Here is a 24,082-nt window from a genome sequence, read left to right on the forward strand (position 1 = left end):
TTGTAGTCACATCAGATAGTGTGATCACATGGTCTGTGCTGATCTCTGTATGTATTTGTACTGTAGAGTTGGTCTGTGGTACTGATATTCTAGTTTAACGATTTTTTTTTTTTTTCTCTATTCAATTCACAGGGGCCTCCTAATATCAGGCCCTGGCTATCATTTTCCAAGTACACATGCATGCCAGATCTCTGGCTGTTCTTTGCCTGCGTGCTTCGCTGAGGAAAGATTAGGTCCAGGTTTGAAAAGCAAGTTTACGTACTTTGTTATGCATACAAATATTTAATGATATTTCCGCTCTTTTTAAATGAGGTGTAGTTAAGAGCCCCTGCATGTTAATTTTAGCCCTCTATAAAATCTGTACAAGTGCTGAACAGAAATGTACAGATGCCCAAGTTTACCTTGGCAGAGTGCAAAAAGGAATTTGAAAGTGAACGGGTCTTTCAGCAGGTTTCCCCCTACGAATCACTTGTAAAATAGGAAAGCCCTCTGTTTGCACCCATCTTTCACTGGTGTTTTGATTGCTGCAGTGTCACATGCAGGTCTCAGGGAAGAACAGAGTCCCAAAGACCAATTGCTGCTACCTGAATGTTGAAATTCATGAGGTTTTGCATTTATAGCCTCCTGACCATGCAGGGAGAGGAGCTGAGCACTGAGCGCTCTGGCCATAGCGAGTGACTTTGCTTTCTGAAAGGAAACATCAGGAGAATTTTGAAGGTGTGATTTATCTTCCCCTATGAGACAGAACCAACAAGAAAAGATGGTGCAGAAACTCAACAAATGTTTGTTTCTTAATTGATTCCTTTCCAAGGAAGTTAAAAAGGAAGGAAATTTGAATAGCTGCTGAAAGGAGAGTTCTGTTATCTACTTCTATAACCCTTATTTTCCAAGCTTTGGCCAGTATTTCTATATCTCTCTGAGCTGTGTTTTTGGCACCAAAATATTGGTTGTGGTTTGCATAATCATGTGATTCACTTCACTAGCTGCCTGCAAGAAAGCTGAAGTTATTATTTTAAAAATGCAATTAATTTTAAAGCATTATGCTAATTCTTAAAAATCTCTGCAAGATGTGGAAAACACCAAAATTTTCTTCATTTTTGGGAAATGCATAAAGGGACTTGGAGAGAGTCAAATTGAAAAAAAAAAAGTTTTCAATTGCTGTGAGATTGAACTAAAATGGCTTTTTTATTTTCCTTCAATAAACTGTAAAAATTCTGTGGAAACTCTAAGAAAACCCTTTAAAAAATTGATAGAAAATGTTGACCTTCATTAATTGCTCTCTTTTTCTTCCTCCTCTTTGCCCAAGGTAGGAAGTAGCTACGAAAGATTGTTTCTGTCAGAGCTGTGGTTAAGTGTTGTTACTTGTAGTCACTAGTTGTGCAAATGCAACGCACTTAAAAACGTGGAAGTTAGTGAGTGGCTGAACTAGTTGGTTCATGCTAAAGTTATTTGGTGCCCATGAATGTACTGATGCATTTATAACTAAGGATCTGTTAATACTGTTGAAATTTAGTCTGTATTAATGCTGTCTGATAAAGTGAAGACATCTCAAACGTAGTATGTTGAGACTCACCAGCCCAGTGTAAAACCAGGGGGAATCTGAACTCTGGGAGCACACAGGTGTTTTAATAATCCCTCTCTTCACATCCTATGTTTTTTCCCAAAGCAAGACCTTAGGGCTAATTAACCTTCCTTATACTTCCTCTCTTCCTCCTCTGAGATTATCCCCATGGACTGGAAAAAGTTACCTCCTCCTCATGGTAATTTACCATATTTCTAAATGGGTATTAGCCCAAATGGACACCAAGGTGGGTATCTGAAAATTCTTTAATGAATCAAAGTGGGCTGAAGTACTTCCCTTTGGTCCTCTGAAATGGGCTGGTGATTTTGTGGAGAAGGAGGGAAAGCTGATAGCCTGGAGTAAGAGGAAGGTTAGCATCGCATCTGAGGGCTAGAAGGATTGCCATTTAGTTTTAATCCTTTTTAGGAAGATTGAACAGGGGTGGCCTGAAATGTTGTGATAGCCCAGATCTCTTTCAAACACACATCTGGTTGCTAATATGATCAGTTGGAGATAGGAACTCATCATCTTCTCTGCCATGAGGCACTTTGATCCAGATTTCTTCTGGGCACCTAACTGAGGGACACTTCTGGAGACACCCCTGTGGACCTGGTATGTTTGTGCTTCATGGGCACGTGAGATACCACCTGAAGAATGAGTGCGATCCTCTGTATAATATATGCATACCCACCATACCTGGATTTTCATAGAAGAGACTCATTGTTTCATCCATCACCAGTCAAAACTTTCAGAGATGCCTTGTGTCTGCCACCATAGGAGAGAGCTCAGTGGGCCAGGGGTTAATCCTCACTGCTCATACTCTGGGCAAGAAGCTGGGTCTGACAACAGCCTGCTGTCACGAGACTAAGTGGCCTCTGGCTTTCCAAGATGGAACAGGCTCCTTCCACAAACTATAATTCAGACTAATGGAAGGCTGCTTAAGGGGTTGAAATATGGGCTAAAAATGACAGTACTTGTCCTCAGGCTCTTCTGGGAGAGTCATTGTATCTTGTTCTTTTGTGCTGCTTCTTCTCCCTACCTCCCTTTGCGCTTTAATGCTTTCCCCAGGTTTGTTATTCCAGTAGACCTGGGGGGGAAAGGTGGCCGGTTGCATTTGGTTCTTGTGCTGCTGACTGGGAGGTGCTGCGTCTGCACCCACCCATGCTGCCCAAGTGCCAGTTTGGCTCCAGGAGACTGGGCAAGCGCCTGGTCCTGCTCCACGGCCGGCTGATGGCCACGGCATCGCTGTCCTCTGAGCACAGACATGAGGGGAGGAGAACAAAGCGATCACATTTGTCCGTTTACTAAAGCAAATCTAAGTGTTGTGCCATCTGTTCTGCAACTACATGGAGCCCAGTGAGCTCTTTGGGAAAGACAGAAAATATGTTCAGGATCTGGGGAAAAGATGGATGTGAAAATAAGATGCTGAGAATGGGTAGGAGCCTGGATAATACCAGAACAGACCAAAAATAACAAAACAAAAACTTGAAGTAGGAAATACAAGAAAGAAAACTGCCTTAAAATGGGGAGAAATCCAACGCTCATTAGATTTTTGTCCTGTCTTCCCCATTGCCTTTTGTGCATGTGTTCATTTTTTCGCATGGACTCTACACAGGAGAGCAGATCCAAATTGGTATTTAATGGTTCAGAAATGCTGTGATACAGCAGGAGCCTGAAACGCCGCACCGTGCCATGCCAGTGAGGGGGACTGGGCCCTCCTTGCTGACGAGAAACGCCGGGCGGCTCGGGGGGACGCCGGCTACCCCAGCCGAGCATCAGGCCTCCTCTGCCTGCTGCCAAAAGGCACAGCTGTGATCCAAAGCGCAGCTGTGTGTCGTTTTTCAAAAGCCAGGAAGGAGAATTGCAGACTGTGTGAAAAATGATAAAATCTGGAAAACTTTTTAAAACAACCTTTATAGTTTTGTGAAATTCCTGCTTCCCCAGAGTTCAGATGATTCCCGTGAAAGTCTAATTGCGTTAAGCTCTTCTTTGCATTGCAGTGACTGACCTGGGCTGGTGGCCGTGCTGGTGGCGAGTGGCTGGAAGAGAGGGTTATTCGTTGACTGGCTCTTTGCAGCAACGTAGGAAGGGGATGGAGCGTGTAATGACGTATCCCTTAAGGCTCCTGCTTTGTAAACTGAGAACCGCGATACGGTCAGAAGTGACTCTGACATTGAGAGCCGCTTGGAGCGTGAGGCTTTGCTGGTAGGAGAGGAAGGGTGTCTTGTGCTTCATGCTCTGGACTTGGCCTTCAGGACATCTGGTTTTCTGTCTCTGCCACAGAGTTCCTGCATGTCCTTGGGCAAGTCATCCAATTATCCCACATCCCGTTTCCCCAGTGAGGGATGGGGGGTTGCCTTCCTCCAGCGCGGTGCTGTGAGGCTCCGTAGGGTTGGCAGTTACCATAGAGATGAGGTACCTAAATAGAATTTGAAACCTGTTGAAGGAGAGCTGTGAAACCTGATGGTGTTACCAAAAGAGCAGCTTGGCTTTGGCCGTGTTGCGTGGGGCAGCTACATCAGGTTGTAAAACTGTCACAGTAGGTGCAAGTACTGTGAAACCAGGGTCAGCTGAAACATAGACTTGTAAAAACAAAGAGCTATCACTACAAACTCAACCCATAAATACGAAGTAATATAACTAGTTAAACAAATAAACTGAAAGAGATTTTTTCTCTTTAGGATCCTCTGGGCATTTTCATTTGATGAAGTCTTTTGGTCTGGCAGGAGCCCAAGACCAAGAAGTCCAGACCTGCTTCTGTTCTTTCTGGGGCACCCTGGAGCTTCTGAGGCTCCTCACTGTTTGTATTAAAGGTCTTTAATTTGCTATAAGATGTCAGCTGGAGAATGGAAACCTTAGAAGTTACCCTTTGTTTTAGGCAGAGGGAGGCAGGGGAAATAATGCTTTAACTTATTTGATACACTCTTACTCTTTAGTGTGAAATTAAGAGATGATTTTCAGGTATTCCATATTGTGCCATTAATTGTTTTCCTCTGCCTTTCACACTCATATTAAAACAAATATTTAATGTCTTCAGTCTCCCTGCTGAAATGAGACTGGTTCTGAGGTCCTGGTCATTCCCATTCAAACTCTTTGGAAACGTTTCAGTTTGGTTATATTTGCAGGCATCCTGAATCCACTGTTTTCAATGCAGCTATGCCACTGACTTGTGTAACAGAATAATAATGCCATCTGTCTTGTCTTTTTTTATCCCATATTTAAACATCCCTTTTTTTTTTTTTTTTTTTTTTGTGCTGGTTGACTCTGACTGTAGAGTGAGAGAAAAATCTTCATTGAACTTGTTGCAATAGTCATCCATCCCTCACCTGAGTCGGAAGTAGCTAATTTAGGACTTTTAAAGATGTGTAGGTTGGTTGGGTAAATGCTCCTGCCAAAGCATTTTAGTTCTTTGTCAGCTAGCTTCCACTGGGCAGTTCCCTGTGCATTCATTCCCTGATCTTTGTGAGCTGTGTCTCTTGGGCTCCTGATAGTGCTTTCTCTAACCTGACTTGTGTGGTTAGCAGCGAATTGAAAGTGGAAAAGTGAGGTTTTTGTTGACCTTCTTTGTAATTTTTCAGAAATGTTGAAAGTTTGTCGTGATGCTCAGTGGCTCACTGATCATATAGCCACACCTTACTGCCAGTGTGTTCATCTGTCTGGTCTGGAATGCACATGAGTTGGTTGGCACTTCTACTTCCTGGATCAAGGATGTTTCTCCATCAGGCCCTGGATGTCCAATGTTGCTGATGGGTGTTCTCGTCAGCGTTCTGGATGCCCTCAAGAAACACAGAGCAGCGCTGTTTTGCCCCGTGCTGGGTGTTTGTTCCTCCTCTAGGCAGGACTTAGATGATCGCAATAACTGACATTGATTTGGGTGGTGGAGCCGATACAGATTCTCTGATAATGTCTCTTGAAAACTAACATTTTTTTTTTTTTAATTTATAAAGGGAGATAACTGGCTTTCTTACTGAAATATTTCCTCTGATCTAGATTCCTGGCTTGTAGTTCTTGTAACTATATTGGGACAATTGACTTTGAGAAGTTTGTAAGCACTGTTGTTGGCTCAAGAGCTACAAATGTTTTTTTCTCTCTGCCTAGTAGTCTAAATTAATAATGTCTGCTTGATTATAAAACAATCTCATGAGGTTTACAGGCAACTTTTAAATAAGAAAGCTGTATCATTTAATAGAAGATCTATAAAATATGGAAAGTGCCTCTTAAAGAATTTCCTTAGTATCTTTTGTGGTAATAGTATTGTCCGAATAAACACATGCCACTTGTAAACTTACCAGGACGTGTGGTGGCCCGAACTCAGCTCTACTGGTGTGAATATATGAGCCCACTGACATATGGTATGCAGTTAAATTTCTAGTAGTTTTTGAAAGATTTTCAGGCTGATTTATGCTGCTTTCTTTGCATTTATTTTCCATACTCTCTTATTTTCAGGGAGTGCATCCATTATAGGCACCATTTGACTCAGTATATATTGTGTTCAACTTCTGACTATCTAGTTGCTAGTTACTGCAAAAATGTTGGAGCTTCATTTCTTTTTTTTTTTTATTTTTTATTTTTTATTTTTTTTAGAAAACAGGCACTTTTCTTTTAACTTTTGCCAAAGAATATAGGTGCTTTTTTGTTTTCCAAAATAAAATGTTATTAACAGTCTGACTTCTACTTCATTACTTGCTGATTTTTCATGCTTCTACAGTTACTATCTAACTGGTTCTATCCTTTAGAGTTTTGTGTGTGCATGTGAGTATTTTAACTTCTTTTGTGCTGCTTGGAGTTTGGTGAAAATTTATGATTACTGGCGCTGTAGTCTAAGGAACCGGGAGAGGGAACATACTTGTTCTTCACCTCAGACGATATTAAATTGTTATTTTGGTAGCTGCAGCCTTGGAGGGAGTGGAGGAGAAAAATATCAGGAAAAGCATGAACAGCAAAAAACCATAAAAACTGGAAGTGACCAAGATGAAGGAAAGACAAGATCACATAAGCCATACTGTGTCGGACCAGATGTCCGCGTAAGTCCTTATCTTGTCTTCAAAACTGGCCAGTAGTGAGTGACACTCTTTGCTGTCTTAGTGTTAGTAGCCTTCTGTTTTCTTAGTAGACACTTCCTATGGCAAGGGGTTCCAAAACTGAAATGTGTGTTGTATGGAGCCTTACCCTCACCGTCTGTCAGGCTTTTATTGGTCTTTCTACCCAAGTTTTCTTTAGGAGTTCTTAGAACCTGGCTTTGCATTTTAATGTGCACTCTGCAAATGAGCAGTGCAGCAGAAATATTACAGGTTTTGTTGCTCTTGCCAGGACATCACAGACACACACATTGTGGTCAGTGCTGCTGAGTGTTCTTCAATGGCAGCAGTTCAGCTGGGACTGCTCACGCAGTCAAGGGCTGCATCCCTTTTGTGGGGCTTGATCTCGAGCTTCGTGAAGCAATCATTAATGATAACTAAAAATCCATCCTTAGCACCACTCCACCAGACGAAGGTTGTAGACACTGTCCATGACTATGTGCTTCCTGCTCTGTAGTGCTTCTGTTCTCCCTCCGTGTGTCTCAGTTGCTATTGCTGTGGTGGCAAAGCAGGTGACAGTATCGTCCTATGCTGTTCTTTTCCTATACACACCAAGAAATTGAATCTAGATGGATTCTGGATTCTTCTTTGACATGGCGAAATGGTTAATCTGAGTTAATTCTAGGCTCTTGTCTCCACTGGCAGGCTGGCATGTTCGTCTGTGCTTCCTATCCTGCTGTGACAGTGTCCCCAGACTGTCATCTTTTCACTGAGTGTCTGATATGCTCTTATCAGGACACATCAAACTCACCCTTCTGCACCCTCCTCTCCTTTTAGTTAAAGTACTCTTTGCAGCCTTTCCAGTACACAATACAGTGATGGTGTGGGAGAAACCGCTCCCTCCTGTACAGACTTTATCCATTCCAGAGTTTTTCCCCAATGCCCAGTGAATCCAAACTCTTGTTTCCATATCCACTGCATCCACAGCTCGTTTCCTCAGCCACTGTCTCTCTGACTTGTCCTTTCAGCAGACGGGGAACATTAAAACAATGCCATGATGAAACTCCCAGTTTCGGCTTGCAGCTTGACATCCAGAACCGCTGTCCTTATGCCCACAGTGACCATGAGCCAACTTCTCCCCAGTGCTTCCTGGGAGACCCCCAGATGTGCTGCGAGATCCACTGCATTTGCTCTAGCAGTCAGACTGCCCTACGGATGCATACACACTGCCCTCGGGAATGGTATTCATTGATATGAGAGTGCACCTTATTTCCTCACAGCGGTGAGGAGGTTGACTCAGGTGTGTCTGGGTGGTCTGTCTGTCTTCTATTTTTCTGGCTGGCCTCTGCAGTTAGGGATGGAGAGCCTCCAGCTTCTTTCCAGCTACAGCTGAGCTCCCAGTGCCCTGAAGCTCCCCTTCGCCTTGCTGGCTCAGGACAGAGCAGAGCCTTGGACAGGCTGGGCTCCCTTCGCTCAGGCAAGGGGCTTGCAGAAGAGGCTCAGCTCCTGTTTGATTTTGCTTTTGCTTTTCCAAGGACATAGATCACCAGCTACTGCCAAGTTCCCTAAGCCTGATTTGGGCTCAGCTGATGTTTCTTATTTGTTCCTCTGCAGAAGTCTGCTAAAATGTATTTGTTGTTGTGCCTAAACCTTGTCCCTTGAACCGTAGGTGCTAGCGCAATGAGGAATGTTAAAGATTTTTAAGGACAAGGTTTTGAGGTTTTTTTTTTTTTTTTTAAGCTGCATAAGACTGTTTATAACATTGCAGGCTAAAATGTCTACCAGAGTTTCTTTTTTTGTTTGTTTGTTTGTTTCCTGGTATGTCCAAGCTTTTCTCATCAGCAATTCTTATTCTCTCTATGCTTTCAAGTCTTGGAGAGTTATCATATGCCTCTCTTCCTCTTTGTCATATAGACAAATAGTGCACATTAATTCTTTGATTTAATCCTTCTTAATAAGCCTGTTCCTCCAGGGATTAATTATTTTAGTTTCTGTACTGAATCTTGCACTTTGTTGACATCTTGTACTGGGAGCCTACAACTGAGTGCAGTAGAAAATTGAAAGCTCATCTCTCATTAGTTTTTTTTCTGCTCTCATCTGGATAACCCCTTTCCAGGTTCATTCCTCCAATAAAGGGTAAGAGAAGTAAGGTTAAAACAAGCCTGTCTGTAGGATGTGGAGAGGAAAACAAGCCCTAGCTGTAGCAAACTTTTGCTGCTTTTGTTTCCCCTCACCCTTACGGGCATCCAGTTTAAATAAAACGTGCATTTAGCAGAGAAGGACCCTCTCTCATTTCCAAGCTGGGAGTACTGCATTGGTCACCCCTGGACCTGTGGCCGGATTTGGGTTTTGAGCTGTTGCATGGAACAGTGTGAAGTGGGTGTGAGATGCTCTCTCCCAGGTGGGAATTTTTGTCTGCTGGGGGTCTTGCTTTCACTGGAGTAGCTAAGGTCAGAAGAATGCAGATCAGGGAGACCTGGTTCTGCCAAGGCACACATCTTACTAGGATGGTGATTTTGGGGTAAGCTTCCCGAACCTACTCGCTGCCTCGTTGCGTGGGCACTGGGGCTGCTGTGCGAGGAGGGGTGGCAGAGCACAGCGGAGGCAGAGGAGGTGGGGATGGCCCAGGCCAGAGCTGGCCCCTGCTTGCCCCACAGCTCACGCACTCCTGCGGAATATGAAATGTTGCTGCAGTGACATCTTCTAACAGGAAGATTCAGGATTTCTATAATGTAATTTTAAATTACTTTAAATGCTAAATTTCAACTCAGATTAATTTAATATATTAAACTTTTTTTAATATAGTAAACCTTTCCTCCAGTTTGTGGTCTGGATCCTTTAATCTTGTTTACCATAGCAAAGACTCGGACTCTGTTTCCTACCCGTTACTGGATCTGGTCCAGCCCTGCTGAATTCAGGATGAAGACTGGTTTTGGGAGGCTGCAGCGATGCTTTGGTGAAAGTCTTTGGCCTCTCTGATATAAAAGGTCAGACTAAACTGCTTTAATATTTATGAATCCATTTATGAATTCTGGCCTTGAGATTTATGAATGTGACACCCGTTGACTTCAGTGGGTGGTGATTTGTGCCTTAAGCAAATATATTTTTGAAAAGAAACTTGTGTAGCAGCCATCCCATTTTGTGAGAGTTTGAGCTGAAGAGCTTTCCAATTGGACTGGTGGTGTTTTCTTGCAGAATGTTAATTCATTTTTATTGCTGAGGGTAGGACTCAACTATGCATTTTGTCAAAGCGTCCTCAGAAACGCTTTATTTCAAGTGGTTCCTTATGTTAAAAGTGGGAAAGTTAATTCTTTTAGGTCTTGCTGTTGGCAAATTCATGGGCTTGATATTCATGCTTTTCCTCTCTGAAAGATTAAAATAGAGAAATTCAGTTGCAGGGAACTGCAATTACTATTCCCTGCTTGCAACAACAACAATCAAGCTTACGAGCCCCTGAGTCTGCAAGATGTGCTGCATTTATCATTTTCATTCTTAACAGCTCTTTAATAACTCACCTCTTTCCCACTTGGAATTCCACATACCTGTGGTCATCAAGCCTAGAGACTTTCCAGAATGTTTTTACTCAAGTATTATTTTAGCGGAAAGAACTGCTTGTCTCTGTTTAACAAGCTACAGAATTGTGACAGCTCTTGCAACTGAACTCTTCGGAAACGAGGTTCCTGTGGTTGGTGGTGGAGGCATCCGAGAGGTGGAAGCCAGCCTGGCAAAGGTGCAACGCTCTTTCCCTGGATAGCAGCTGCAGGGAAGTCTGCTCCGACTTTGCCTGCTCCAAAGTCTCTGTTACACTTGTGCAGGCTGTAATCTCTATTTGCCACAGATAGTAAATTTTGCAGAAAGCTGTGGTTTTGTGCATTACCTAAAGCTTTCAAAAATGGGGTCTCCTGTACTCCTGCTGCCCAGACAGGCACCGAGTGACAGAAGTGAGAATTTGGTAACTTTCTTGTAAAGCCAGAGAAGTTGGAAGCAATGTTTTTAGTGTTGTCCACTGGTAAAAGCCAGGCACTGTGGCCAGGATGCTTGTCTTGAAATCTGCTGGCATTTCTTTGTGAAATCACTTTAATTGTGTCTGTCTTCTTGATGGCTCAGTAAGAATGAGACACAGTCTGTCTCACTATTGTGTCTCTTAAAAACCACAGAAAACCCTTTAGAGTTTCTAAAATGAGTTATACCAATACCATACCATGCAAGATTTGGGTCCAGATTCTCTTCTGCTATAAACTAATGCAGTTCTCTTAACTTCAGGTTATATTGACTGCAGATCTATCCCACTGCTATTATCAATCACACCTGCAATTGTGTAGTGACTAAGCTGGGCTCCAGGGACAAAACTTTATTTTTGGTAGCAGAGGAAGCGTATAGATGCATGAATGGATGGATACTCGTCCTCCCTTGAGCTGCAGGGACAGTACGAAGGCAGCCTGTCGTGAAAGGGCTCTTAGTATGAGGAGCTCGTTTATGGTGCTTTTCATTAGTACGTCTCAGAGCGCGTTAAAAATGTGACCTTATCCCCATTCCACAGAGGATAAATAGGGGCCGTCAGTAACACACAGCTTTCACAGGTTCCAGAGCAGGCTCTGCCTCTCTGTCAGTTTGTCTGTGTAGTTCCTGTGCGTATACATAATTATTCCCCCCCCCCCCCTAATTTTTTGAAGATACGTGAAAATAAAGCAATTTAATTGTAAACTGACTTGAAAATAAGCTGGAAAGTACTCCTTTGGACTAATAGTAGTAAATATATATATGCTTAGTTAAAAACTTTTTCTCCCCTTCCCCATCCAGGCTGGGACTGAAGTAGTCAGCCTAGCTTTAGGGCAGCAGCAGCATACAGCACAATAAGTGGCAACGTGTTCCAAATGTTTGTTACAATTCCTTCAGTACCTCCATTTATTGTAAGGAAAGATGAATTTGCAGCACTGTGCAATTCTTCTTCTGCAGTCCTTCAGCAGTTCAAGGCATATTCTCAAAGAATCAAATGCAAATATGACATAAGCTTTTGTTTTGTTTTGTTATCAACATGAACGAGGCTAAATGGCAATAGACCGCCAAAGGAGTCTGCTCGTGGGTCAATGTACTGAGTGATTGGGAATGAATACATTGCAGAACTGAAAACGCTGAGAGATCCATGTGGGCAGGGATGAGTTTGGAAGGTCTGTGTTACGTCTTTACCTCTGCCGCAGGCTTCCTGGGTGATCTCGCTCCGGTTGTTGCAGCTCCTGATGCATCAAGTCCATTCTGATGTAATTGAACTAATAATATTGCTGTACTTGACTTTAGTGTCGGGAGGACACATCTGTTGTTGTTTGGAAAAAGCGTGTTCCTGTGGTTTTAAGACCTAGAGAAGGATCGTAAATAAAAATAGCGTGGAATTTGCTTTCAAATTCTCTGCTCTACTAGTGCCAGTTTTGGTCAAATGTATAGCAGTTGTGTGTTTAGGGTGCAAGCCCACTGATGTAAAAATAGAATAAGACCTGCCCTGCAAATATAAATATTTTCTCTTTCAAGTCATCTACAGAGTATTTTTTGGCAGCTATACAGTGAAATGCAAATCTCCTCTATCTGCTACTCTGTGAATTGATTGTTGGGAGGATCCCACGTTGCACGTTCCCCTCTGGAGGCTTCACTGACATCGTAAGGAGTGCAGGCTCCTAACCCAGGCACTGAGGGTAAACATCAGATAGTTTGAATTTCCCTTTGGTTTCAAGAAAATCACCTGGCATTCAGGACTGTGTTTAGGATTTGTTCATGCAGGTATGTTGTGGCTGGTTACCTTTTTCAGAATCAAATAATGAAAAAAACTAGAGCTCTCTCTATTTACAGAAATACTATTTCTAAGAGTTTTTGAAACGCTCTGTTTTTGTAGTTTATTAATTTAATTAACGAAGCAGACATTTGGATTTTTTAATATTAATTTCAGGTTTGTTCACATTTAATTTTAGCTTCCTATCTGTATCTTGGGCTTGGAGATTGGGAAGTAAATCTGTCTTTACATTGCAGTGAGAAACTTTGTAAAGCTGTACTAATGAGGAAGAAAATGAACATTAATTAAACTTGTGGTCACAGGATGGGCTGAGGCTCTGGAGTCCTGAAGCAGCAGCTAGATGGGTTACTTCATTACAGCCTAGAACAGGGAGCTGTGATGGGAATGGGAATGAGGAGACAATTAAGTCGCTCACCAAGTGCAGAGCCAGTGAGACATTTAATTATCCACAGGAGCTAACGCTCTAAAACCTGGAGTTTTCTGTGAATCTAAATATGCCAGGCAGTTTTTCTGTCAAATTATACTTTTAAAGAATATCTTTAGAAATGCCAGAGGGGTTGAGGATGTTGAGGTGACTGGAGAAGAGACCTGCTTTTCAGCTGAGCTCTGCGGTGTGGTGGCAAACTGTTGGCAGGTCTCCTGGGCTGGAGAGGTCTCCAGTGTGGTGGATGGGCCTTGTGTAATTACCTTGGGCAGAAAGCCCCAAGTGGAGCTGGTGACCTGATGGCACACTGGACCTGCCCCGTAAAGCTCGAGTGGTAGAGAAGGGTCCATGGGGCCGCTGCTGGCAGATCCTGTAGTCCTTGAGAGCCTTGGAAGCAGGTCTTCAGGGATGTGCAGGAGCCCTGTTACCCTCAAAAGAATTTAGTGGAGCTCTAAACCCCAGTCTTGTGTATTGCAATGTGCTTATTTGTGGCTTATCAATGTAATTCTTGTCTTAATTAAACAGGACAGTAACTCTTTGCCTTCCTTATGATTTTTTTCCTGTGTGGCTTTCACTTCTCAATAACCATCTTGCTAACCTTATCAGAGGTTTTGATTCTCTGAACTGCAGTTTCCTTTTGATTAAGTGTCTTCTGCTCTGGTCTTTAATGCATATTAATGAGTGCTAAGCAGTGCTTGACTTGAGTAATTTGCAGCTGGGATCTAAAAACCCTTGGAAGGAAGGCCTGAGGATGTCCCACTTTGGGAAATAATGGGATATTATAGGCTCTTTGCTATGGTTTGGTGCATTCCAAAGGCAAACGTTGTTACAATTAATTTATATTTTTATCAGTCACTGGACACAGTCGCTGCTGCCATCATTATTTATCAATATTACCATGTTCACTTCAGTTGTAAATTAAAAGTCCCAGAAGAGGAGGGGGAAAGGCAACAGTTAGCATTTTTTTCCAGAATTGGAAGTCCTTTCCATCGGGATGCTCAATCCCTCACCTAGTTCTGAATTACACAGCAGGGTGTTAGCGTAGGGGAGACACCGCTAATCTGTAACTCCTGGAAGTACAGCAGTCCTGGGGTGGGCGATGAGCGGTATATATAGAAAAACGCTGTTGCTAGCAGTTACTTTTAAGCTCTTGGTTCATGAAGTCAATTATTGTTTTTCTGTTCAGAACTTGGGGAAACTGATAATTGAAAGGCTTAATTCTGGTTTTGCATCCCCTGAAGTAAATGTCCAGATGATGGCCCAAGAATTTTCTGAAGTCCTTCTAGCCTAACCTGCGTTGAAGGGAAGGCACAGATTGGCTCAAGCAATGCGACGTTTCTCTTTTAGTCATCCAGAGGCATTCTCCAGGAAGTTGCAGCAACTTTCATGCTCTCTGTTGTCATAATAAACTTAGTGGTTGTCTGACAGTTGTCTTGGCATGATGGGCTGGCACAAGGGTGACGGCGTCCGTGGATAAGAACAGGACTGATGAGTGAAGGGCGTAAGCAAAGCGCTGCTGCTGGAGTGATGCCTTTATGTTCCTAGCTTGGCTGTGCACAACACTAGTGTTGAGTTGATGACTAAAAGCAATCTCCCTTTCCTGGTGGCTTTTTTGAGGGTGTTCTGAGTAGTATCAGAAAAATGCATTAGGCAATTCATCTTGAGCTTTTCATGTTCAAAGCACTTGGCGAAAAAATAACAAATCAGCCCTTGTAATTATCCTGCAAGACTGTTGTTATGCTGGTTCAGAGGTGGAGAAATGGAAGTAAAGAGGTTAAATGTCTTGCTCAAAGCAGCAAGGAAATGTGTGGTGGAGACATTCAGGAGCCCCACGTATTTTTTAATGAATCATTTATAACTGTGGGTATGTTATTAGGCAGATGGCTTGAACTGTGGATTGCTGTAGGAGCTCTGCCTTGCTGTCTAAATGAGTTTTCTTCTTAAAGTCTCAAACAGCCATTTTTTCTTATTTTATTTCATGAGAATATGTTGGCTAAATGAAAGACTGTGTAGGATATACAATGTATAAAAATATACAAGGTAAGAAAGGCATGGACCTGTTGGAGCAAGTCCAGAGGAGGCCACGAAGATGATCAGAGGGCTGGAGCTCCTATGAGCACAGACTGAGAGTTGGGGTTGTTCAGCCTGGAGAAGAGGAGGCTCTGGGGAGACCTTGGAGTGGCCTTCCAGTGCCTAAAGGGGCTCACAGGAAAGATGGGGAGAGACTCTTCAGTAGGGCCTGTTGTGATAGGACAAGGAGTAATGGTTTCAAAATAGAGGAGATATGCTGAGGGGTTGGACTGGATGGCCTTTTAAAGGTCCCTTCCAACCCAAACCATTCTATGATTCTGTAATTCTTTTACAATTCAAGCACACACTAACTCTTTCCTAATAATTCTGACCAAAAAGAATTGATGTGTTTCTCAGGACTAAAGGAAAAGAGACATTTTAGTATAAGAGACAAAGTTATTTTAGTCCAAGATTAAAATGAGAAAAGAATATTCAGCAGTCTTTGAAGGTTGAATTCCTTCATTTCTACACGCCAACAGGATTAAGGAGGATACTGCCATGGGGATGTACAGCATGGTGCCGTGTCTGTCTGAGAAGCAGAGTGTTAAGTAAGAGCACCTCGTGGATGGCCTGCAGTTTGGCAGTATTCAGTGCCACGTGAATCCCCCTGCACACCAAAGGGCCAGCACCAGGCACAATGATCTGCAGGCAATATCAGTTTTTGACCCCTGGTTTTACGTCTTGGGAACCAGCATTCCAGTATCTCTTTTGTTCAGTCTTACAGTCTGTCCCAGGGTGTCACCTTCATCTTCTCAGGGGCCAGTCTTCACTCTGACCAGATGTTTTCTTTTACAAAAGGCCATAGTGCCCTGAAAGCTAGAGCTCGCCTATAAAAGTTGTTCTTCTGTCTCATCAGTTCAACTACTGTTTGTAGAAGTTGCCCATCTGTTCATTTTCTTAGAAAATCCAGATTCCTCCAAACTCCCGTCAGTACCCTCTGCCGCATACGGCGTACAGCGGCGGTTTCCCCCGGGATCGTGAAGTATGTCTGCATTTTAAACTAAGACCTGGCATTAGCTGCTTAGTTAATAGTAGGTTTAATAAATCCAGAAATTCATGTGAACGTGTGTGCAAGCATGTCATTTACTTGCTAAAAACAAACTCACGTATTTTTCACGTGGCAGTGAAGTGCTCTGTCTGTTTCTCCTGGGCGTAGGTATGGCGTGTGCGTTGTACGCTGTGCAGCTGAGCATGCAGACGCTTGTTCCTTCTTGATCTTTACTTCTGCATTTCTTGTAAAAAGATTTTAAAATTTCTGGATGTAATATTTAATACCAAGAAGTGAGTGTGTATACAATTAAAATATACATTTAAAGGAGAATAACATGAAATCTGAATTTTTCATGTATTCCTTTTTATAGTAAAAGATCAGTTGCTGCCTCTTTGGGTTCAGCACTTATTTTCTTGGTTGTCTTTGCTTCCTTGAGCTGCTGAGCCTGTCTCACCTTTTTTTTTTTTTTTTTTTTTTTGTGTCTGATGTAGAATCTAAATTAGATAAGAAGAAACAGGACAGGATTTCAAATTCAGTTTCCTCTGTAGAGGCAGGATGGCATCAGTTTAAATTGCTTCCATATAATTTTGCTTCTTTAATCCTTCCCCTTCAATCTGTTTTTGTATACATTATATAGATGAAATCTGGGACTGGAAATCTTGCCTAATGTAAGTTAAGACATGACAAATGAACCTGACATTTTTCCAAGGAGGGAACCGGAGAACATACTGTATTTATAGCAGTAGGAATGTAGTTTGCTGCTTGCAGAAGAAAAATATGTGTGGTATGAGAACTTCAGTGCTGGGATATGATGAGAGTGTTTAGATGATACTTGTTTCACGTGAGGATTCTGGGTTCAAAGGAGGAGGCAAACTCGTTTGCCTGGCAGTTTAAGGTGGCACTTCACCCAGGAGAGGATTTAGGCTCCAAGAAGCCTACATAGAATCATAAAATGGTTTGGGTTGGAAGGGACCTTTAAAGCCCACCCAGTCCAACCCCCCTGTAAGGAGCAGGGACATCTCCAACCAGATCAGGTTGCTCAGAGCCCCATCCAACCTGGTCTTGAATGTTTCCAGGGATGGGACAACCACCACCTCTCTGGGCAACCTGGGCCAGTGTTCCACCTCCCTCATCGTAAAAAAAAATTTCCTTATATCAAGTCTGAATCTGCCTCCTTCTGTTTTAAAACCATTGCCTCTTGTTCTGTCACAACAGGCCCTACTGAACAGCCTTTCCCCATCTTTCTTGTAGGCCCCCTTTAGGCAGTGAAAGGCAGCTCTAAGGTCTCCCTGGAGCCTTCTCTTCTCCAGGCTGAACAGCCCCAACTCTCTCAGCCTGTCCTCACAGGAGAGGTGCTCCAGCCCTCTGATCATCTTCGTGGCCTCCTCTGGATCATCCTCTCCAACAGGCCCACATCCTTCTTATGTTGGGGGCTCCAGAGCTGGACACTGTACTGCAGGTGGGGTCTCAGGAGAACAGAGTAGAGGGGCAGAATCACCTCCCTCACCTGCTGGCCATGCTTCTTTTGATGCAGCTGAGGCTGAAGTGTGTCACGGTGTCAAGATGTTCTTCTGTGCCTAATTTGAAAGTCCAGTGACTCCAGCGTCATTAGTGGGCAGACTGGGAAAGAGCGTGATGAAGGAGCTTCTGAAGGTTGAATCTGGGGCTTCTCTCAATATAATCTAAAGAATTTCTTTTATGTTAATAGTAAGACTTTCTGTTTACAAGCTAGGAGTTCACTAGTTTATGTTCTCAAACACAGATGTGCAAACATAGGCAGAAAAATTGATTCAAGCCAACCATCTCTGCAAGCCAGCTACTGGCTGCTCTGATCTGCAGTAGGGCAGGACTGCAAGAGCAGACAAAGGCAGGTGATCCAGGTGCCCAAGGTGTTTCACCTGCATGAAGATGATGAAAACACTTTTTCTTTTTAAAATTTTCAGTCTTTATGAGGGTTTCCCCTGAACACAGTGAGAATTGTTTGGGTGATGTTCCTTTGAGCCGCTCTGTAGCAGAGCAAATTTCTCATTTTTTTGTACCAGGGTATCTGACCCAGTCTGAATAAGTTTTTATTTCTTAGCAATGCGCTACTGACACCTTTTCTAAACTAGTTCTGACTAATTCTTAAAAGAGTGTTTTGTCAGCCGAACCCTTTGTGTCAAGGGGGAAGTAATCACAAAGCTTAGTTTGCCTGCGTGTAAGACGTAATACTGTTCCGTCTTGCTTCTGAACAGAAAGGCTGACTCTACATTTTTTCGCTGTTGAACTGCACATCAGGACCAGCTCATGGTGCTGAAATGATCCTTTGTTTAGCAGAGATAGTAAACACTGGAGCGGTCTGGGCTGGCCAGATAGCTAAGGTCATAGTAACGCTCATTGTAACTGGTTTCTAGCGGAGAGGGTATTTCCTACGCACATTCTTAGACCTATACTTCTCACGTGGTTTGAGAAGAAGTCTTTTTGGTTCAGGGTTGTACCTTTTGTCCTTTCTTGTCAAGTCAGGCAGAAGATGCTTTGTTTTGCTCTAATAAAGAATTCACCTGGTTTCCTCTCTGCATCCTAATTGCTCTCTAGAGAGCACTAGGGTGTGCTTAAGCATATTGTCACTGTTTACTCACAACGTCTGCTGGATGTGCAGTAACGCCAAGTTCGATCTCTGCCCTGTCGCTGCAGGCTGGCATGATTCGCACAGACAAGGACGAGTTCTTCATTGAACCTCTGGAGAAGGGGGCCCAGGAGGAGGAGGAGGGAGGAGGCAGAACGCACGTGGTCTATCGCAGAGCAGCTGCCAAGAAGCAGCTTCCTGTTGAGAACGTGGATACTCTGTATAAAGGTAAGGCAGAGATATTAATGCCAGCTGATGTATAATGGGTAGCTAAAGGCATGTAGCCAATGTGATCTGCTGTCTCTGGCTTTTTTACCCTTGAAAATGGAAATGCATTCTTCTTGCCCTGTGGATGAAAAGGTAGGGAAGGAGTTGAACACTTTGCCTGGGGTAAGCAAGTATTGCAGCAGCCAAAACCATCTCCAGGATGGTGGAATTGCCTGTGCTTTGAAGAGTTTCCTTGGCTCTGGAGATAACCAGCGTGAAGTCGTGTGTGCCCCCAGGTCAGAGCAGAGGATGGAGCAGAGGTGCTCGTGCGCGCTGGGGATGGGTGTTAGTGCTGACTTTCTAAAGGCCATCTTGGAAGGCTGCAGCAAGGACACACCAAGGCTGAAACGTGGTACACGGGCTTCTTACAGTCTTCGCTGGGCTGGCCTTAATCCCAACAAGGGAAATAACGGTATCTCCAGACATGAACACAAATTTTCTTGATTTATTTATGTGTTTCCAAGTATGGAATTTAATGTACTACATTTGTGATAGACAGTGATGGAATAATGGGAGATAAATGTAAACACCCATTCTATGGAGTATTTTCTCTCTCTGGTAACTGCTTGGATGTCACACCTTTTTGCTGAATAAATAAGGGATGCAAATCTGGTAAGTGGATGTTTTGACAGCTGATGTTAACACTGAGATTAACTGGGTCGTTTGCGTGGAAGCAACAAAGCAGCTACATTTTTGTTCCAAATATGTGTACCAAACCAGGGTTATTTGCCACTCTACCCTAATATTATCTTATTGTAGGAAAGTATGTTTTTAAGTATAAAAAAAAGTGTTAGATTTTGCTTTGTAGAAATCTTCCCAGTGATCCCTAGCCCTCTACTATGCTACCTTAGTAATTTTCAAAAGATGAAAAGTATGGTACCTGTTGTAAAAACTCTGCCATCACTCTTGCATAGAATGATGCCCAGAAACCACTTAGAGGAACAGATATTTACAGAGATGGGCCCCAGAAATTAGGGCTGAATTAATAACGTAAATTTCTCAATGTTCAAGTTGGAATGGGGAGAGAAAAGGAAGCAAGCAATAGCATTTGACTATTTTTTTCCACTTTGACCATCCAAATGGCCCATGAATGTTATGCCTGATGCGGTGCTGCGTTGGGCTGTTCTGATTGCGTTGGTGCTCATTCTGGAGCAGAGCTGGGGGACGCAGGAGTCTGAGTGCTGCAATCCCAGAATCATGGGCTGGAAGTTGCTCTCTTAGTAGATGTTTTATAAAATTACTGCAGTGTTGGAAAATATCAGCCAGTCACTGTGTTTCCTCTTAAACAAAAGAGACTTGATTTTTTTCACACCTTATGGCAGTATTTTTGTTTTTGGATGGTAAATATTCCTCAGGAGTAGGAGTCTGGTACACAGCAAAGCATAAATTGTAGATCAGCTCCAGTTATTGGCATGCGGTACCTGCTAGAGGAAGGCTCTGACAGCAGCATCTGAAAACACCTCTCTGAAACGCGGTGCCATGCTGCGTGGCTGCTCACGGAGCTGACGGTGGGGATGCTCCTGGGCTGTCCGCCGCAACCGGCAGCGAAGCTACATGCGGTGTGCCATGCCACAGAACATCTGCGTCTGTCACCTCACCTCCGCCGTGCGCTCACGTAAGGACTGAAGTTTGGAGGCTTTGGTGCAATGGCATGAAACAGCCTTAGCCATCAGCCAGCACTGTGGGATTAAAAGGCAGATGAGAGGCTGAACTCGTACTAGGCCAGGGTGAGAATTAGCACTGACCGTGGTGATACGTAGGAATAGTTGTGATTTTTCATATTTCAAATTTTAAAATAAGGAAAAAATCCTAAGAATAGTAATCTCTCCTTCCATCCGCCATCTTTTGGTTTGTAAAATTGATTAAAGATTAGTTTTTATTTTGGAAAAAAAAACCACTATACTGTACATGTGGTTTTTTTTTTCATGAAATTCTCTTTGCATTTACGAAAAACATGGATGACCACTCCAAAACTGGTCTGTTCTCTACTTTTTATTAAACCTGGCTTCCCACCTCTGATTTGCTGTAGGCAACAGGCATGGAAAGGGCATGCTTTCAGAAGTTGCAATTTTATTTTCCAGTTTGTCTTTTTCCATCTAGTTTTGGTTAACAAACGTCAAAGTATCAATACCCAGTATCAATACTGGGTATTGATAAGCACACTGTGCTGCGTGTTTGCGTAGTGCTCTGAATTAATCAATGGGCTTATTTAGGAAATACTTAGTAGGGCACTTTCAGCATGCTGTGTCTCTTTAAAAAAAAAAAAAAAAATTTAACCAAGAGTACTCCCTCTCTTCCACCATCCCTGGAGACAACTGCATTGTTGCCAAGTCCCATAAATTTACATGTGATGAATTGTAGCACTTGGACTATTTTTAAAGGTCCAGCCTCCAGGAATCTTATGAATATGTGATGACTTTTTTTCTCTAGGTGAGCTTCTGACTCTTTTAACTGTTGATAAAAACTTCGTAGTTTTTGACTGTGTAAATATTTTAAAGTAATGAGTAACACAAAGTGTATAGTATTCCATAATTTTGAAGATAGCATCTTTCAAAATCCCATGATATGTTAATTTAATCTCATGATTTGGGAGGGGATTGTGAGTCATGATTCCTGAATGTTTGGGTTTGGATAGAAAGATACGAATTCCTTCTAAATATTCCTATCTCTGGCGCTCTTTTCACAAAAAAATAGGAAGAGCTGTTCTCTCTCCAGTGAAACAGGAGGTGAGGGAATTGTGAAAGCTCTGTGAACTTGGAGTTGAGTGGGTCCATCGTTGTGTCAAGGGCTTGGGGCTTGTGCTGGGCAGTGGTCGTGCACCGAGAGTTTTGGGATTTACTCCTGCATTCAGCGGGTCCGTTAGGATGCTGCTCTTAGGGAAATCTCCCAGGGTTCTCCCTTGCGGAAGCGGAGGTGGGTCTGTGGAGCAGAAGATCCCGGTTGGGCGCAGGGCACAGGGCTGTGTAGTGCTAGAGGGGTTTTTCACACCTCCTGTCTCCACGCAGAGGTGAAGAGCTCTTCATGCCCAACGTGCTGCCTAAGCAGGGTGGTCTTACTTAGTCATTTGAGACTTTGCGGGCAAACTTGTTCTAACTGTAGTTATTTTGGTAGTGAATTTATACGGGGACATAGTCTCCTAAATGCAGTTATTCTGGATGGTGGTTTGTTGGCGATCTCCGTACCCTGAGTCAACACGCACGTCCCCATGGCTGCCCAGGCAGAGAGCTTGACGCGGGGCTGCAGGACAGCAGGAGAGACACCTCTCAATCTGATGGGCAGCTGATCTTCCCCAGAAGATAACTAGGACTAATGGCAGATCCATTGACTGATGGTGAGGGTGGATTCATGCATAAAGAAAAAAAAAAACCCAACATTTTCCCTACTGTGGAAGTAAATTCTAGATTGTGCTAACAGGTACAGTGAGGTGGACCTGACAGCAGGGTTTTTCTAGCATTTTCTGTGTGCTCTTACTTATCTTTTATATCATAGTAAGCTAAATTGAGATTTTATTCTATCTGTTTAAAAATATGAACAAACGAAAGACACAACCTCCTAAGCCCCAGAGAGATCAAGGTGTATGCATCTTCGTTTGTAAAGGCTCTGCCGACATGCTGGGTTTTACAAACTGGGATGTGCTGGGAGAGAACGAGCACGGAATGAGCGGCCGGGGTCCGATTTCAGACCGTACCAGATCTACTTTTATGTTTACATAAAATGCTATCAGGATATTGGGAAAGGTAAATACTTGTTTTGGCAGCCTGAATCCTTGTGTTTTGACGGGTGGAGGATTATCTGCTGTTTGTGAGAATCACCAAGTGTGTAATATTTCTACCTGGTTTCCCCTCTTAAACAGTACTGTTAAACAACGTACTGGAGAAATGTAAGCATTATATTTTGGGCAAGTAATAATGTGCAGCAGAGCAGTACTGTGAAAGTCTGTGTGAGCTCACTACAAATTAGGCTAATTGTCTTGGAAAGAGAAATATTTTCATGTAGTGGTTGATGTATTGCAGGTGTGGTGGGAACAAACCCTCTTTTTTCTGGCAACTGCTTTTACTACTTACATGCATGTGGTAATTTATCTTCTTATAGATAAAAATAAGCAGCATGTTGAAAATATTTTAATATTTCCAGTTGAATTCCTTCTTAAAAGGATGAGAAATGTTGCTTGACAGCAGTAAAACTTCCCACACGATAGAACTAGAATTAAATAGGCGAGCTAGAGGAGGTTGTGGGTTTTTGGTTTTTATTTTTTATTTTTTTTCTTAAAACTGCTGGATTTCTACTTAAATATTCTTTAGAAATTAGGTGAAGAGATGGTGAGTATTTAATTAATGGCTATGGTGAGGTCTGGAAAACCAGCTTGATTTTTGATCTAAAGATAATCTGATTATCAGGCTTGTAAGCTTTATATCCCATTTCCCCAGCTAAATTACTGTGTCTGTTATGTTGATCAGCTGAGAGGAAATGATTATACAAAAACTTGCTTAAGGTTTGCCTTCTCTCTCAAAATCGTTGTCTAAATATGCTGCTCCGGGTTTTATTGTGTTGTCTGACTGATGAGTTACAGAAACTCAGCGTTAGTTGACAGTTTTATTTGCTGTGCAGATGAAAGATGACCTTAGCCAAGAAGAGTTTATTACTGAGGAAGACAGCAAGGTAACTCTCCAAATGTGCTTAAACCAGGCAGATTGTTGTTTCTTTAACTGCTAATTAAATCTCCTGGAATGGCCAAGCCCAATCTGACACAAGTCCCATCATGAATGTACTCTAGGCTAGTGGGATGGACAGGCTCGGCCTCAGCTGGAGAACGGTGACCCCTTCCCACGGGAATGCTTGGGTTTGCTCGTGGGCAGCCCTTCAGAGGGGTAGTCGCTCGGCCTGAGAGATGTGATCATTTCGTGTGACCCCATGATGTACTACTTGGGGCAAAAAACATCCCTTTCTTTCTTTCTTTTTAAATTCTACTACTGTTTCCTTTTTTTTTTTTTTTTTTTTTGTGTTGAGGGTGGCTAACCTTCCCCCCCAGCCATAAATGCATACCAGTCAGGTAAAAGGCCAGAAATAAATTCCTGCTTCTACTCAATAGAGGCAACGAGCTCCTTTCTGACAGATACCCACGCCTCATCAGAGCAGAGGTGCTCCTGAGTCCTGTGACCAACATCTCCTGTCCCTCCATGATGCAAAAGGACGAAAGCCTTTCCTCCTCCTCGTGCTGCTGGGATGTTAGGGTGTCCCGAGGGGCTGGGGGCCAATTCAGCAAGAGAGAAATCCATGTTGATACAAGCTGAAATGACCAAACACTAGAAGATGCTGGAAAAGATAAGAAAGTTAAAAATATTGATAAAGTTGTAACAACTCAGTTGC

The 24,082-nt window shown here is 42.9% G+C and overlaps 1 protein-coding gene across 1 annotated transcript in view; it reads left to right on the forward strand.

The window, feature by feature from the left end:
• Positions 1 to 24,082, forward strand: part of ADAMTS2 (ADAM metallopeptidase with thrombospondin type 1 motif 2) — a 180,889-nt gene that overhangs the window by 50,142 nt on the left and 106,665 nt on the right. The window contains exon 3 of the mRNA XM_086758550.1: positions 18,517 to 18,676. Within this exon, the coding sequence (XP_086614676.1) occupies positions 18,517 to 18,676 (160 nt within the window). The remainder of the gene's footprint in view (positions 1 to 18,516; positions 18,677 to 24,082) is intronic.

This window comes from Chlamydotis macqueenii, chromosome 14 (assembly GCF_036417535.1).
Source record: "Chlamydotis macqueenii isolate bChlMac1 chromosome 14, bChlMac1.mat, whole genome shotgun sequence".
Taxonomy (NCBI): domain Eukaryota; kingdom Metazoa; phylum Chordata; class Aves; order Otidiformes; family Otididae; genus Chlamydotis; species Chlamydotis macqueenii.